This window comes from Piliocolobus tephrosceles, chromosome 16 (genome assembly GCF_002776525.5).
Source record: "Piliocolobus tephrosceles isolate RC106 chromosome 16, ASM277652v3, whole genome shotgun sequence".
NCBI classification, from domain to species: domain Eukaryota; kingdom Metazoa; phylum Chordata; class Mammalia; order Primates; family Cercopithecidae; genus Piliocolobus; species Piliocolobus tephrosceles.
This window is the reverse complement of record NC_045449.1, coordinates 70,954,823-70,971,360: the sequence shown is the minus strand read 5'-3', so window position 1 is coordinate 70,971,360 and position 16,538 is coordinate 70,954,823. Positions and strand designations below refer to the sequence as shown.

General features: G+C 45.7%; 1 protein-coding gene across 1 annotated transcript in view; it reads right to left on the bottom strand.

Moving 5' to 3' along the window:
- The window catches only part of SEC14L1 (SEC14 like lipid binding 1), a 77,724-nt gene that overhangs the window by 9,298 nt on the left and 51,888 nt on the right, over positions 1–16,538 (bottom strand). The window contains exons 4-13 of the mRNA XM_026455912.1: positions 16,127–16,276; positions 15,861–15,992; positions 13,201–13,329; positions 11,886–12,120; positions 10,487–10,596; positions 6,461–6,650; positions 3,423–3,511; positions 1,770–1,840; positions 701–872; positions 245–379 (exon numbers count right to left, since the gene is read on the bottom strand). Coding sequence (XP_026311697.1) covers positions 245–379; positions 701–872; positions 1,770–1,840; positions 3,423–3,511; positions 6,461–6,650; positions 10,487–10,596; positions 11,886–12,120; positions 13,201–13,329; positions 15,861–15,992; positions 16,127–16,276 — 1,413 coding nt within the window. The remainder of the gene's footprint in view (positions 1–244; positions 380–700; positions 873–1,769; positions 1,841–3,422; positions 3,512–6,460; positions 6,651–10,486; positions 10,597–11,885; positions 12,121–13,200; positions 13,330–15,860; positions 15,993–16,126; positions 16,277–16,538) is intronic.

Below are 16,538 nucleotides of genomic sequence, written 5' to 3'. Positions count from 1 at the left end.
TTGTATTATTTCTACAACAAATTCTCATTTTTATTTAACAATGAAGAAATGTACAGCATCAACAATTAATTAAATAGTTCTCTTTAACTTAACCCTGGATCAGAGAAATGGCGGCCAAAAGAAACAAAACAAAAACAAAACATCCAAATGACTGGACGTTCTGCAAATCATTTGTGCAAATCAACACCGACCTCTCCCACCTGCAAAAGGGGCCAAATGTGCAGTTTCTCGCCTCAAGACATACCATGCACTCTCCACTCAGGAAATCTGGAATAATCTCTTTGTCGATGTAATCCAGCAGGCCTCCAGGACCCTGGTAGTCATTTCCTGCATAAATGAGGAATTTCCTTCTGGTGTTGTCATCAATGAACGGACTAACCTGTGAGGAGGAGACGACCACGCAGTCACATTTCTCTGCTGCCTGAGTGTCCAAGATTAGAATGACAATGTGGTATTCTGAGTGGGAGGGTGGGGGGAGGAAATTCAAGTTTATATACTTCTTCCGTAAAGTCTAGTTGCATGGCATTAGGACACTCAAATTTTATTTTTCCCCTTTCTTAAACAATTTGAGAAATCTTACAGCTTTGCATGCTTTTTTCCTAAGTAGTTAAGACCTTAGGTCACAGACACACATATATGAATGCATGCGTGTCTGCTTTCCAAATGGCTCACAGTTACTGCAAAAAGCATCTCAACGCACCAGCGTCCAGAGCACAGGAAACACCCTGGGCGCCCGCAGGATGAGAAGGCGGCCTAGCGTCTCCGGGTAGTTGGCCTCCACCACCTCGATGATCCGCAGCAGGGCTTTCACACCAGGTCTCCACAGGTGGCGCATGTTCAGCCCTTCCAAGTCCACCAGGCAGGTCCACGAGCTGCGGTTGTGCAGAGATGTGTTTCATTCAACAGACAGTACACTTTATTAGCAAACTGCGTCTTCTTATTTTTTTTCCTTTTTGGTCATTTATAGCTATTTCCAAATACATCATAATCAGTTTTTTAAAATTATAGTGCTATGAACTCTGTTTATATCTACTTGTACAAAACACACAGGATCAGTGTGGTAGGACCAAGGCCTGAAACTGCAATTAAGGCTGATTGATAATGCATGAAAAGCTCTCTCAGATATGCTCAGTGAGCCGGCAAGCAAAGCCACAGTGTGCTGTCCTTGACAGGCTAAACCGCCCCCCTAACCTGCCATCAACAGGGCACACAGCTGGTATTTTAACACATATTGTGTCTGAACTGCAGTGGGCTATGCTTCAACAGAGACAGAGAGAGAGAGAAAGAGAGAGAGAGACAAGTGCTGTCTCAGGAGCTGAGAATACAGCAATCAGCAAAAAGCCCTCAAAATTCCTGTTCTCATGGAACTTACATCCCAGTGAACCACCTACACCCTTATCAATGTCAACCTTTGAACCACTGAACATTTTCAGAACTCGTTACTATAACTTAAAGCTTGGTTTAAGAACAGAGTCATCTGAGTGGGAGGGGAGGCAAAAACAAGCAAATGACCTGCAGCCCTGGGCTCCCACAGCCCGCAAGACTAAGCAGACAGGCCAACACACTCAGGCTGACGTGACAGCAACGCCAGGGGTCAAAAAACCCTAACTGTTCTGTCCCTTGTCACTGGCATATTACATGTTCACCTCTTTTCTACCTTTTAGAGCACCCTGGAAAATAATACGCAGATTTTAATTCCAAAAATCAACTAGAAATATTTAATGCGTTTTCTCAGTAAGTTGAAAGGAAAAACAAAATCCCACATCTACCTGATAGGCCGACCGAAGACTTTTGTATTCTCTTCGCATCGCCTTAGCCCTTCTTCATTTATGGAGAGAACCTACATACAAAAGGGCATGAAAATTGTCCATGATTAGTCTAAGGCTAAAACCACCCCGTCCAGCTATGGAAGAGGGACACTAACAGCGTATTACAGGTAAGTGTGTAAACCAAAAAAGTGACCTATGCAGATTTTCTTACACATTCACATGTGCTAACTAAACACATCACCACCAACAAAAATATTTTACTCTTGACAGAGAACAAACACTGCCGTGTGCGGCAGACCAAAGGTAACGGCTATCCGAAGTGAAGCGTAGAGGAATCCCCAGATCAGCAGGGGCCTGGCTCTGGGGCTCTGTCTTCAGAACAAGCGCAGGGGAACAGCAGATGAGCGTCTGTGAGTGTGGGAACACTCTGATACCACATGTGGCAGCCAAGACAAAAGGCAGCCTTAGAGCAGACGTAAGGCATGGCTCAAGCGATCCTTCGCTTTAGGTTAACCAATCCTTCCCCTGTAGATAAAGACCATCCCCATTTCTATGTGTGATCGTGTGCATGTGGGGATATATAAACATACATGGCGGTGGGGGCAGACTAACACAATACACAAGGGAACACCAACAGTGAGCCAGGCTCAGTGGTGGTGTTTGTAGTCCCAGCTACTCAGGAGGCCGAGGTGGGAGGACCGCTTGAGGACAGGAGTTTGAAGCTGCAGTGAGTCGTGATCACAGCCAGGAATAGACACTGCACCCCAGCCTCGGCAACAGAGTCAGATCATGTCTCTTTAAAAAAAAAAAAAAAAGGCCGGCCAGGCAGGGGGAGCTCATGCCTGTAATCCCAGCACTTTGGGAGGCCGAGGCGGGAGGATCACCTGAGGTCAGGAGTTCGAGACCAGCCTGGCCAACATGGTGAAACCCTGTCTCCACTAAAAATACAAAAAAAATTAGCTGGGCATGGTGGCAGGCACCTGAAATCCCAGCTACTCAGCAGGCTGAGACAGGAGAATCACTTGGACCCGGGAGGCGGAGGTTGCAGTGAGCCAAGATCACACCATTGCACTCCAGCCTGGGAAACAAGAGTGAAACTCCATCTCAACATAATAAAAAATAAAGTCAAAAGTGCGTATTTCAGGATAATGGGGTTATAAATGTGCCTTTTTAGTTTGTTTGTTTTCAAATTGAAGGACCATCTTCTTCTCTGTGAGGCGGACGCACTGCTGCCAATGGCGGCAGCAGCGGAGTGGGGCCTGGCTGGAGTCGGCAGGCATTCAGGACGGTCTAGAGAAAGACGCCAAGAGCTCGCGCTAAGGGCCAGTGGAAAGAAAGCTATCGAGAGGTCTGCTGTGAGTGGTGTCCCGGGAGAGGGCAATTCCACGTGGCAGTGAACGAAACGACTGAGAGCCGCTGCTCCACAGGCATCTCGGGGGAGGCCTGGCTGCCGCGCCGATGCTTCCACTGAGAGACACTTTTATAACTTCTTGTCTTCTTTTGAAATTTTAAGATGATATTAATGTATTTTCAGTTCTAACTACAAAAGCAATTCATGTTTGTTTTAACAGGCTGGTTAACACCCCAATCCTACTGGCAGAGAAAGAAAGTGACGCCACAGTGGAGCTTGGAGTCTCACAGCCGCGCACTTACGTATCTCAGCAGGGCTTCCTCCCCGAGTGCTCTCACCAAGCCTTTGGTGTCCATCTGCCCCAGCCTGAGCACGTAGAGGGGCCGCCCATCTGCAGAGGAGGGGAGGAATGAGTTATCGGCACCATCCCAGTTGAAACTGAGGATACAACTCTAAGACCCTTACCAGGGAAATGTGTTCGCCTGTGTTCTACGAGTACTTGAAGATCTTTCTGACTCTTAGAAGCAGCAACTGATTCATGTGTGTGATGGGGGGTGTGTGTCCAATATTTACCCCAAAAAGTTCTAAATGAGAAAAACAAAAACCAACTGACAGAGTAGCTGTGCAGGGTCCTGGAAATAGAAGGCTGTGCTGGGATGAGGGGAATCCAGCTGGAGCTCAGCTCGAGCTGCCTATAGGCAGGGCTCAGTCTGAACAACTGCCCACAAGCTGGGTTCACCTTGAACAACTGGGGCTGCCCAAGAGCTCTGATTTTCAACAGCAAGGGAACATCAAACTATCCAGACACTTCTTCTATGACTACAGAGTACTTTTAAAATTTTCTTTTTTAGAGAATCATTTTTTTCATGTCACAGATTACTAAAAACTGAATGCAAGATTTTTAAAAGCCAGCTTCCCTCAATTCCCACTCTAAGGACCAAGATAAATGAGAACATTCTAAAAATCCTTAAAACCCCACCAGACAGCCTGTGTTGGCTCTACTCTTTTTTTTTTTTTTTTTTTTGGAGACGGACTCTCTCTCCGTTGCCCAAGCTGGAGGGCAGTGGCATGATCTCAGCTCACTGCAACCTCTGCCTCCAGGTTCAAGCGATTCTCCTGCCTCAGCCTCTCAAGTAGCTGGAACTACAGGTGCACACTGCCACGCCCGGCTAATTTTTTGTATTTTACTAGAGATGGGGTTTCACCGTGTTGCCCAGGCTGGTCTCGAACTCCTGAGTTCGGGCAACCCACCCGCCTCGGCCTCCCAAAGTGCTAGGATTACAGCCATGAGCCACTGTGCTGGACCTCCTTTTTTTTCTTTTTTTTTGAGACGAAGTCTTGCTCTGTTGCCAGACTGGAGTGCATTGGCACCATCTCGGCTCACTGCAACCTCCACCTCCCAGGTTCAAGCAATTATCCTGCCTCAGCCTCCCGAGTAGCTGGGACTACAGGCGTGTGCCACCACGCCCAGCTAATTTTTGCATTTTTAGTACAGACTGGGTTTCACCGTGCTGGCCAGGATGGTCTTAAACTCCTGACCTCAGGTGATCCACCCACTTCAGCCTCCCAAAGTGCTGGGATTACAGGTGTGAGCCACCACACCCTCTTTTTTAAGTAGAGACAATATCTCCTTTTTTTTTTTAAGTAGAGACAATATCTCACTGTGTTGCCCCGACTGGTCTGGAGGTCCTGGGCCCAAGTCATCCTCCTGCCTTGGCCTCCCAAAATGCTGGGATTACAGGCGTGAGCACCTGGCCTGGCTCTACTTCTTTATAGCCTGGAGGTCTAATGGGTGCTGCCTGAGAGGAGCCTAACTCATCCCATACTGCCTTATCATCATGGGCCATCCACACAAAGGGAAACAGATCTTGGTGGCCACAGTGTATCCCTGGAGTCAGTACTACCCAGCCTCCTGCTGCACTGTCCCAAAAGGGGCAGCAGAAGGAATGCAGACGGATCGTGCTCCTGAAAAGGAACCAAGACTTGTCTTCTGTGGTTAACAGAGGACCAGCAGTGACATGCTGACATGGGACGGAGGGTTGGAGGGTAACATTTATCTCGTATTTGTCACCTAGTGAACTTCATCTCCCAGGAGAGTCTAGCTCTAGACCTGGTCTACTTAAGGCAAAACATTTTTATGTGCTCCAAAATCTTGGGGAAAGGTCTATTTACAGAAAGTTTCTCCCAAAATGTGTTTAATAAGACACACTTGTCGAGGCCAGGCACAGTGGCTCATGCCTATAATCCCTGCACTTTGGGAGGCCGAGGCAGGCAGATCATGAGGTCAGGAGTTCAAGACCAGCCTGGCCAATACGGTGAAACCCCATCTCTACTAAAAATACAAAAAGTAGCCGGGCATGGTGGCGTATGCCTGTAGTCCCAGTTACTCAGGAGGCTGAGGCGGGAGAATTGCTTGAACCTGGAAGGTGGAGCTTGCAGTGAGCTGAGATCTTGCCACTGGACTCCAGCCTGGGCGACAGAGCCAGACTCTGTTTCAAAAAAAAAAAGACACATTTGTCAATGACTACCGGCAGGCCTCTAACAAAGTGGAATAATATAAATATACATATTATGTTTCCAGTAAAAACTAATAAAGTTACAATTAACCTGGAGAAATATAAAACATGAATTGGTAATTCCAGACAAAGCAGAGCTTTGAGCAAGTCCTCCGAAAGGACTTGCTTAGAGGGAAAAAGCCAGTTCTACGGTGCTTCCCTCCCGCTGATGCTTCCAATTCCACCCTGCCCAGCTCTCAAACTGTGGCTCAGGAAAGAGAGCGTAGTTTTGACAGTGAGGTCTTCCTGCAAGGCAGGGTATGGAAGGCATTCGGGGAACTGTGTTTCACGGTTCTCATTTAAACCACTCTTCATTTTAGGTGCATCACCACCCTTCATCCAGGCCTTACTCTCAAAGCAGAACTGAAGTGCTCACGGCTGTGATGTAGAAAACCTGGCTGAACCTTTTTAAGCTCTCATAGGGTTTAGGTCATTGAAAAGTCCCTTTGTTAACACTGCGCTACTGAAAACACTGCTGCCTTTTTAATAGGTCAAAACAAACCGTACTGCACCGAGGAAGTCAAGTCATTTGCCCAAGGATGACGAGCGTCCATGAGGAAAGAGCAGTCCCAGGCCCTTCCTGCCTGCCCAGGGCGGGATGGGAGTGTGCCCGCGGGGAAGCATTATCAGTCTGTTCAACTTGGGGAAGGTGCCAAATTCTCAGAGTGAGGAGAAACGATGCACTCAAGAGGCCCCACTCAACTCCAGGGAAGGAGGCCTTGGAAGATATCTTCAACCACACATCAAGACAATGACGGAAACACAGTTTCAACTCCATCCGGTACCTTTGTCGTGATGATGCCAGCCTCCCGCGTAGTAATCCTGAAGGACCTGAGGAGGGGTCCAGGTTTCAAGAATGTAGTCTACCTGGTGCTGCTTTCTCCACGTCAAAGACTGACACATGATCTCTCTGGCTTTGTCAATATTAAAATCCCGCGCACGGAGGAACCGAAGAATATGCTCATCTTTTGGAATCTGTTAAGAGAAAAAGACGTTTCTAAGCAACGTTAACAGTTGTGAAGGGAACTTTGGGAGGCTGAGGTGGGTGGATCACTTGAGCTCAGGAGTTCGAGACCAGCCTGGCCAATATGGTGAAACCCCATCTCTACTAAAACTACAAAAATCAACCAGGCATGGTGGTGCATGCCTGTAATCCCAGCTACTCGGAGGCTGAGGCAGGAGGATCATTTGAATCTGGGAGGTGGAGGCTGCAGTGAGCCAAGATCACATTAACTGCACTAAAAAAAGTTGCTAAGGGAGTAAGACCCTAAAATTTCCATTTTTCTTTTGCAGACAGGGTCTCTCATTCTGTCACCCATACTGGAGTGTTGTGGCATGATCTCAGCTCACTGCAGCCCCCAACTCCTGGGCTTATGCAATCCTCCCACCTCAGCCTCCTGAGTAGCTGGGACCACAGGCACACGCCACCACACCCAGCTAAGTTTTGTATTTGTAGAGATGTGGTTTCCCCACGTTGCCCAGGCTGGTCTCAAACTTCTGAGCTCAAGCGATCCTCCTGCCTTGGCCTCCCAAAGTGTTGGGATTACAGGCATGAGCCACCAGGTCTAAAACTCCCACTTTTAATCAACAGTGAGCTGCATTATTATACTATTTAAAATAAGCTGGTACCAGAAAAATCTCCCTTACTGCTCTAGAGAAAATCAGCATTATCAGTTTGAATAATCGTTATGGTATTTCATTTTAGTTTCTGCGAAGTAGAGCGAAGGCATAAATAACTCCCTAAACATCAAATGCTTCAATTCTATGAACGGATCTATGAATGACTATGATCTCTGCACTTTTCTGTACACATACTGCATTTAAATAAAAAGTCAGAATAAAGAGAGAGCAGGACACCTGGCTTCTGAATGGAAACCTTCATAGTGCCAGCGACAAAAGAGAATTAAACATGGATGATGTTGAGAAAGGCAAGATTTTTGTTCCGAAGGGTGCCCAGTGCCACACCACGGAAAAGGGAAGCAAGCACAAGACTGGGCCACATCTCCACAGTCTCTAGGCAGAAGACAGGTCACATTGCTGGATTCTCTTGTATACAGATGCCAATAAGAACAAAGGCATCACCTGGAGCGAGGACACACTGATGGGGTATTTGGAGAATCCCTGGAACAAAAATGGTCTTCACTGGCCGGGTGTGGTGGCTCATGCCTGTAATCCCAGCACTTTGGGAGACTGAGGCAGGCGGATCACTTGAGGTCAGGAGTTCAAGACCAGCCTGACCAACATGGAGAAACCCTGTCTCTACTAAAAGAACAAAATTAGCCGGGTGTGGTGGTGCACACCTGTAGTCCCAGCTACTTGGGAGGCTAAAGCAGGAGAGTCGTTTGAACCCGGGAGGCAGAGGATGCAGTGAGATGAGATCGCACTATTGCACTTCAGCCTGGGGAACAAGAGCGAAACTCCATCTCAAAAAAAAAAAAAAGAAGAAGACAGAAAGGGCAGACTTGAAAGTTTATCTCAAAAAAGCTACTAATGAGTAGTAATTGGTCACTGCCTTATTAGAAAACAGAAATGTCATGACTTTTTAATGTGTATCATAATTTAATAGATCTCATACACCAGAATTCAGATCATGAACGATCATAGAATATTTCTGTTGGGCAATCCTGATTTAACTAACGCTGGCTTGTGGTTAAAGGACTATGTTCGGTTTTTTGAATTTTAATAATTCTGATTCAGTAATGCTACACTGCTTTCCCCTTCTGAAGACATGATTAGACTTCACTAGTAATGTTCAACTTTCACAAAGATCATAAATGCCATCTTAAAACCTATTGGAGATTGGTTTTATATTTGGGTTACATAACTGGCTATATGACTATTTAAATACCGAGGAAATCCCTTCACTGTCTCAGAATCAAGCAAGACTCACCTGCATTTTGTATTTATTTGCCTCTTAAAGGCAAAGGCTGAAGATAAAGCAGCAATATTTCCTTTATATTTCTGGCCTTAACTATGCCAATCTAATTAGAATTTCCTGTATCCAAAATGGTTCCCTTTACTTATTAAAAGGCATTTTAGTATAGTTTATGTGTAATATCAAATAAGGAATATTGAACACTTCTCACATTTTATAGATAATCTATAAGGTCTGATGCTTTTAAAAGTCAGTATGACAAGAAATAGTAGCAAGTTAAACTTTACTTTTGAATTCTTTACTACTTAAGTCAGACTAAGTCATAATTTAGCATTGTCTTTAAAAAGAAAGTCATTCGAGACTGGGCCCAGTGGCTCACACCTGTAATCCCAGCACTTTGGAAGGTTAAGGCAGGTGGATCACTTGAGGTCAGGAGTTCGAGACCAGCCTGGCCAATATGGTGAAACCCTGTTCTCTACTAAAAATACAAAACTTAGCCAGGAATGGGTGGCAGAGCTAATCCCAGCTCTCAAGAGGCTGAGGCAGGAGAATAGCCTGAACCTGGGAGGCAGAGGTTGTAGTGACCCAAGACTGTACCAGCCTGGGTGATGGAGCAAGACTCTGTATAAAAAAAAAAAAAAAAAAATTCAAAGACATAAAACTGTAGAACTGCCATGTATCTATGTGATTGGCAATGGTGCTTCTGCCAACGTATTAGAAATATTAAAGTAGAGGAGATATACACAAAGTTAAATTTTATGACTGATCATAAGACTTAATTAAAAACCACAGAAAAAGAATACAAAAAAGCATGTTGGGTTTTCATGATGTGGCGGTATTGCTGACTAACATACAGGAATCTTCTCCAGATTCCATTACTGTCAATCAACAGGTTGGCCTCCCTGAATGAAGAACAAGACCAAGGCCGTATTCTGAGTGTCGCGTGGACTAAGTGTCTTCCTCCGTGGCCATGTGCTTACCAACTCAGAGGCTGGTCCATCAGGAGAACAAGAAGGGGGTGGGAACACGAGCTACTCACGACCCCACCTCCTGGGAAATAACTCAAAAGCATGTGGCCTACTGATGTGGCATCATCTTCACTCAGAAAGGACCACAGTTACGTGGAAGTGGGTAAGGATGTAGGTTCTGGAACAAAATGGCCTGGGCTCAAATCCTGACCCCACCACTAGCTGGCTGTGAGACCTCAGGCAGGTTACTTCACTTCTCTCTGCCCCAGTTTCCTCACATGTAAAACCAGTGAAAGAACACCACCACAGAGAGCTGCTGGAAGGACGGAATAAAGGCCTGAAAACAGTGTCTAATACACAGTAAGTAGACAACAAATGGTGGCCATCATTACTGCAGTGGTTTTCTTGATGACTGGTATTCAACCGCACTCACTTATTTGTTCTGTAGTAACCAGGCTGACAGAATTAGAGATCAGGCCGACTATAAGTCACGCCTAGTTTCCTTTTACTAAAAAATGCCAATAACTTGCTAGATACATACCAGGCTCCGCTCACTACAAAAGGCTTACCATAAAAATCTACACCTTTATGAGGCCAAAATTTCACCAAAAACCTGAAAATTAAAGCTCAAACATTTCTAATCTCTGATAAATCCCCGAACTCTTTTTACACCTTCTGAAAATTTGAACGTATGAATACTTGGAACACATGTTGCTTTGTGACGTGACACTGTTTGTAGCCAGACCTCGCTCTGTAAAGTCTAGAAAAATGTAGTCAGTCATGAATTATTAACTTGCTATGAAGGACTTAGATTCCACAGAGACACAAATTCAATGACTTCTAAACTGGAAGAAACCTTCCCAGCTGTGGAAGTTGGGAATATTACTCTTGGTGACCATGAGCAGGAGGAGATTCCATGATTTCACACAGTTCTGGCCCTGCACGTTGGCCGTGGTGCCGACACTCACTTTGCCCTTGTGGGTCTCCTGGAGCCACTGGCGAAGTCTAATGAGGCAGCTCTCCTGCAGCGGAGTCAAATCGCCCAGGTATCTCTTGATGTAGTCGGCATCTAGTTTGTCTGGAATGTAAGTGACATTTATTTACAACAAAAACACTGGAGCTTTAGGCTCCCAAAGTCTTCCTGCTCAGTGGAGTTAACGTGTGGTCCTAGAGTCTTAGAGGCAAATGAAACCGCAGAGATGGCAGATGTAAATCAGATACCCTAGAGGACTCTAGGGACAGGCTTTGAGATCAATCACTGACTAAACCACAGGTCAACTTTCTGACTCAATTATCTTTCCCTGATTACCACTGAGTTACCTCTATTGCCAAATCACAATACTATTTGTGACTATAAGAGATATTAATGACTGTTTTAATTTCAAGAGGAACATAACACAAAAAGGACTCACAAGATATAAAATTTATAAAAAAAAAAAAATCCAGGAAATCTAAATCTATTTTGAATAGAGCTACTGTGTTCAAGAATGTAAGAAATCTGGTGGCTCACGCCTGTAATCCCAGCTACTCAGGAGGCCGAGGTGGGCAGATCACCTGAGATCAGGAGTTCAAGACCAGCCTGGACAACATGGTGAAACCCCATCTCTACTACGAATATAAAAATTAGCCAGGCATGGTGGTGCATGCCTAAAATGCCAGCTACTCAAGAGGCTGAGGCAGGCGAATCACTTGAACCCGGGAGGTGAAGGTTGCACTGAGCTCAGATCGCACCACTGCAGTCCAGCCTGGGTGACAGAGCAAGACTCCATCTCAAAAAAAACCACAAAAAACAAAAATTAGTCGGGCGTGGTGGCACATGCCTGTGGTTCCAGCTACTCGGGAGGCTGAGGCAGGAGAATCACTTGAACCTGGGAGGTGGAGGTTGCAGTGAGCCAAGATCACACCACTGCACTCCAGCCTGAGCAACAGAGCAAGACTCCGTCTCAAAAATAAATAAACAAACAAACAAATAAATTCCTTCCTTAGGCCAGGCATGGTGGCTCACACCTATAATCCCAGCACTTTGGGAGGCCGAGGCAGAAGGATTGATTGAGCCCAAGAGTTCAAGACCATCCTGGGCAACACAGTGAGACTCCATTTCTTAAACAAACAAACACCTTCCAGTATCTATAAAAGAATAAAAAGAACTTGATGTAACCCTTCCGACCTATCAACAAAAAATCTAATGAAAAGTAAAATGAATGTGTTACATAAGTTAGAGGACAAGGGCCAGAAATGAAAAATCGGTCTTTTCTTTGTGAGCTATCTAATGTTCCAAGGAAGCGGGAACAGGCAGAGCAAACAGAGAAAATGGCAATGCTGACTTCCCTAGCCTTGCTCTCAGGATGAAGTCCCTGCCAGACCCACCGTCAGGTGTGCCCACCACGGGCTCAGGTGCACTGGGGCTGCTGAGGGCATCACCACTCAGCCCCTCCTTGAGGGCAGCATCTGGGATGACGACGGCCATGGACGCTGCTTGCTTCTTGCAGGATGACGAAGACGTCTCTGAACAGGGCGTGATGGAAGGCGGAGTCCAACGGGGCACAAAGGTTATGCCTTCTTCTTCTAACTGGCGAAGGTAGTATTCAATGATTTCCTTTCCCTTTAAAACAAACGCAATTTAAAGGTGAGTATATATTCAATATTCAAATCATTCATCCCTCCCAAGATTTTTCTTTTTTTCTAGCCAACAGAAGATGGTTTGCGGCCCAGGCTGGAGCGCAGTGGCATGATCACAGCTCACTGTACTCTTGACCTCCTGGACTCAAGCCATCCTCCTACCTCAGCCTCCCCAGTAGCTGGGACTACAGGTACGTGCCACCACATCTGGCTAATTTTTGTGTGCTTTGTAAATATGGGGTTTCGCAATGTTGTCCAGGCTGGTCTTGAACTCCTGGACTCAAGCAATCTGCCCACCTCAGCCTCCCAAAGTGCTGGGACCATAGGCATGAGCCAGTGTGCCCAGTCCCTCACAAGCTTTTTAAACACCAATAAAACTGAATTGCTACAAAATAAATAGAAAAAAAAAAAAGGCCAAATGGTTTTGTGTTTTTGTTTATTTTACTTGTTCTTTTCCAAGGTTTAGGAACTAATATCTGAAGAGATGGAATTTTTATATGACTATTTTTAAATGCTGATTTATGGTACTTGTACTCAATATATGATTTCTGTCTCAATTTCAATTCTTTCCAACACAGTACCCTGAAAAAGAGCCTTCAAAAACCACTCCATAATCCCACATGGATAGATTTCAAAACCACAATTCCATAACAACTGATGAGCAACAGCACAAAAACGAGAAAGGAAGGTGTTCCATGGAAGAACTGACAATCCAAGGGGGGCAGCCTGCCTGGCAAGCACCTCCCCAGGCCTCCTCCTGATCCTGCTGCAAGGCCTGGGTGCTGTGTGCCAGCTGCTGCTGCCTCTCCCCAACTTCCACCTCTCTCAGCAACTCCAGGCAGACAGTGTCATAGCGGGAGCGACAGGCACCTCCTTCCCCCATCAGCAACCAGCACAACCTCAACCCCTATACCTAAAGATGAGGCGGGGATAGGGATCACAGCGTCTTCCACCCAAGAAATGCTGCAAATCCTTCGCTAACCCATCTCCAGCCCTCCAAAATGACGGGTCATCTCAGAGACTCCTGCCCACCCTCTGCCATAAAATCCCAAGATACACTCACCTTTTTAATGTTGCTGGTATACTGTTTCATTGCGATTTTTTCCACAGTACTTTCAAAACCAAAGAAAGATTTAATATCTAAACTTGCAGACTGTTCAAAACAGGTCCAATCTTCATTTTCAGGGTGAACCTGCAGATAAAGAGAAAGCACGCTCACTGACTGGACTGACCACAGAACATCATTTGTCTGCTCCTCAGTTTAACCAGGAACCAGAAGAAACACTTACTTTACTAATAATGCTACTATCATAAAGACAGCAGATGGAAAAAATGCCAAAATCATGTTCAAAATCAGGACCAAAATCACATTCTAAATCATGAAGAGATCCAAATCATTGTTCAAAACCATTTCAAAGATGACTATAAAAGGAGAGCTTTGGCCAGGCGTGGTGGCTCACGCCTATAATCCCAGCACTTTGGGAGGCGGAGGCGGGCGGATCACGAGGTCAGGAGATCGAGACCATCCTGGCTAACACAGTGAAATCCCATCTCTACTAAAAATACAAAAAATTAGCCAGGCATGGTGGTGGGCGCCTGTAATCCCAGCTACTCGGGAGGCTGAGGCAGGAGAATGCTGTGAACCCAGGAGGCAGAGCTTGCAGTGAACCGAGATTGCGTCACTGCACTCCAGCCTGGATGGCAGAGCGAGACTCTGTCTCAAAAAAAAAAAAAAAAAAAAAAAAAGGGAGCTTCATTTTCATTCTTGCTTCATTCATTCAACATACTCACTCAACAGTCTTCTCCATCATGAACAAAAAGGTACTGGCCTTGGAAGCTTTCAACAGAGTCTAACAGAGGAGACAATCAGCCAGAAACACAGTAAGAAAATTAAAGATAAGTGCGTGCTATGGAAAAAAGAAAGCTTGAAGCAGGCTGAAAGAACCAGGGTCAGGCATGATGGCTCACACCTGTAATCCCAACACTTTGGGAGGCCAAGGTGGGAGGATGGCTTCAGTCCAGGAGTTTGAGCCCAGCCTGGGCAACAGGGCAAGACCTCATCTCTACAAAGAAATTTAAAAATTAGCCAGGTGTGATGGCATGTGCCTATAGTCCCAGCTACTTGGGAGGCTGAGGTAGGAAGGATCACTTGAGTCTGGGAGGTGGAGGCTGCACTGAACTGTGATTGTGCCACCGTACTCCAGCCTCAGTGACAGGGCAAGATCCCATCTCTGAAGAAAAAAAATAAAGACTGGGGGTTGGGGTGTCGGGCTGCAGAATTAAATGGGTGGCTGGGGCTGGCCAAGAAGGGGTAACCTGAGCTGAGATGGAAGGAGGTGAGACTGGAGACGTAGGGAGGAATAGCACAGCACGGCGGCGAGCACCTTGGAGCCAAAGCCCCTGAGGGATGCCCACTGCATGGCAAGGAGGACAGGAAAGGTGTGACCAGGAGAGAACTCAGGCCCTTGCAAGCCACCATAAGGACTCTGTGCTCTTCCCCTGGGTGAACTGCGGAGACGCTCCAGGGTTTTGAGCCCAGAGAAGTGACGTGATCTGACACACTTTAAATAGATCACTTTGAATTCAATGTTACATTGATTGAATTCAATGGATACACTGCAGGGGAGAAGGGCAGAAATACAGCAATCTGGCAGGAGAGTATTCTAAAAATCTGAGAAAAGTTCTTGACTTTTACCAAAACAGGGTGGTAAGCAGTGAAGATACTAAGACAGATAAACACTCGCGGCACTAATCTTAAAGGCACACATCTTAGTACTTCATTAGATATTTCTAACATATTCCAGTGAGACTAGAAAAGAAGTGGCATATGAAAGTAATATCTAAGGCTGGGCGTGGTGGCTCACGCCTGTAATCCCAGCACTTTGGGAGGCTGAGGCAGACGGATCACAAGGTCAGAAGTTGGAGACCAACCTGGCCAATAGGTGAAACCCTGTCTCTACTAAAAATACAAAAATTAGCCAGGCATGGTGGCAAGCACCTGTAATTCCAGCTACTTGGGAGGCTGATGAATGAGAATCACTTGAACCTGGGAGGCGGAGGTTAAAGTGAGCTGAGACTGTGCCACTGCATTTCAGCCTGGGTGACAAGAGTGAAACTCCATCTAAAAAAAAAAAAAAGGAAAGGAAAGAAAAAAGAAAAGAAAAGAAAAGAAAGGAAGGAAGGAAAGAAAAGAAAGAAAGAAAGAAAGTAGGACAAGGGGTGAATATGTGAGGTCAGAAGTTCCAGACCAGCCTGGCCAACACGGTGAAACCCCATCTCTGCTAAAAATACAAAAATCAGCCTGGCGTGGTGGCGTGTGCCTGTAATCCCAGCTAGTAGGGAGGCTGAGACAGGAGAATCCCTTGAACCTGGGAGGCGGAGGTTGCAGTGAGCCAAGATCATGCCACTGAACTCCAGCCTGGGCGACAGAGGGAGGCTGTGTCTCAAAAAAAAAAAAACAGAACAAAACAAACAAAAAAAACAAAACAAAAGCAAAACCACATCAAGGCATCACTTAGCTGCCTTAACTGCCACAACAACATACTCCACTCTGCAGGAGACCATACCTGGTACCCTTCCTTCTACACATGAGAAATAAGTGACAACATCTAATGAAGAACTACCCTCTAAGACAAAAAGATGCACTGTTTAAAATGGTGATCAAACAATCCTCAGAAGCCGTATGTCAGCAGAACGTCTTCCACGGAGTGACAGATTACTCACGGTGTAGCAGCAATGTTCGTTAATGATGACCCGATTAGAAAATGTTTCATTATGAGCCTCAATGTGCAAAGTACGTTCCCGAGAATTCAGTGAGTTTTTCTGGACAAAATAAACATAATCAACTCCTGCAATCTTTAAAAAAAAAAAAAAAAGAAGAAATAAAGAGAAAAAGTGTTAACTAGTAACATCCAATTGCACAGAAGCTGTAGTGTAACTTCGTGTTGTCTTCGGAGGGTGCCCTCCAAGATGCCCGTTCCGCCCGTTACCTTCTTCAGCAGTCTGGGTGCATCGACATCCAGCTTGCAGCGTCTTTCAATGACATGAATAGCCCCATCTTCACTCTTGAATTCATTCACAGTGTCACTGCCCACGAACATCGGAATCAAAGGACACGTAGGGAACCTCCTTTCATAGGCCTATAAATTTAAAAACAAAAAAAGCCGAAGTGAACAAAAGACACATCCTGATGTCCTGCCGCTGACCGTGTTCTCCCTGGAACAGCATCTCTCGGTGCATGGCAACAGGCAGTGCCACAACTGTCTGTCTTCACATCTGAAGCTTTCATTAAAGAAGAAAAAGACACTCGATGTCCATGGATTGGAAGATTCAACCTAGTAAAGATCTCAATTCTCCCCATAACTAAATCATTCCTAACAAAACTGCAGCAAGAAGTTTTGG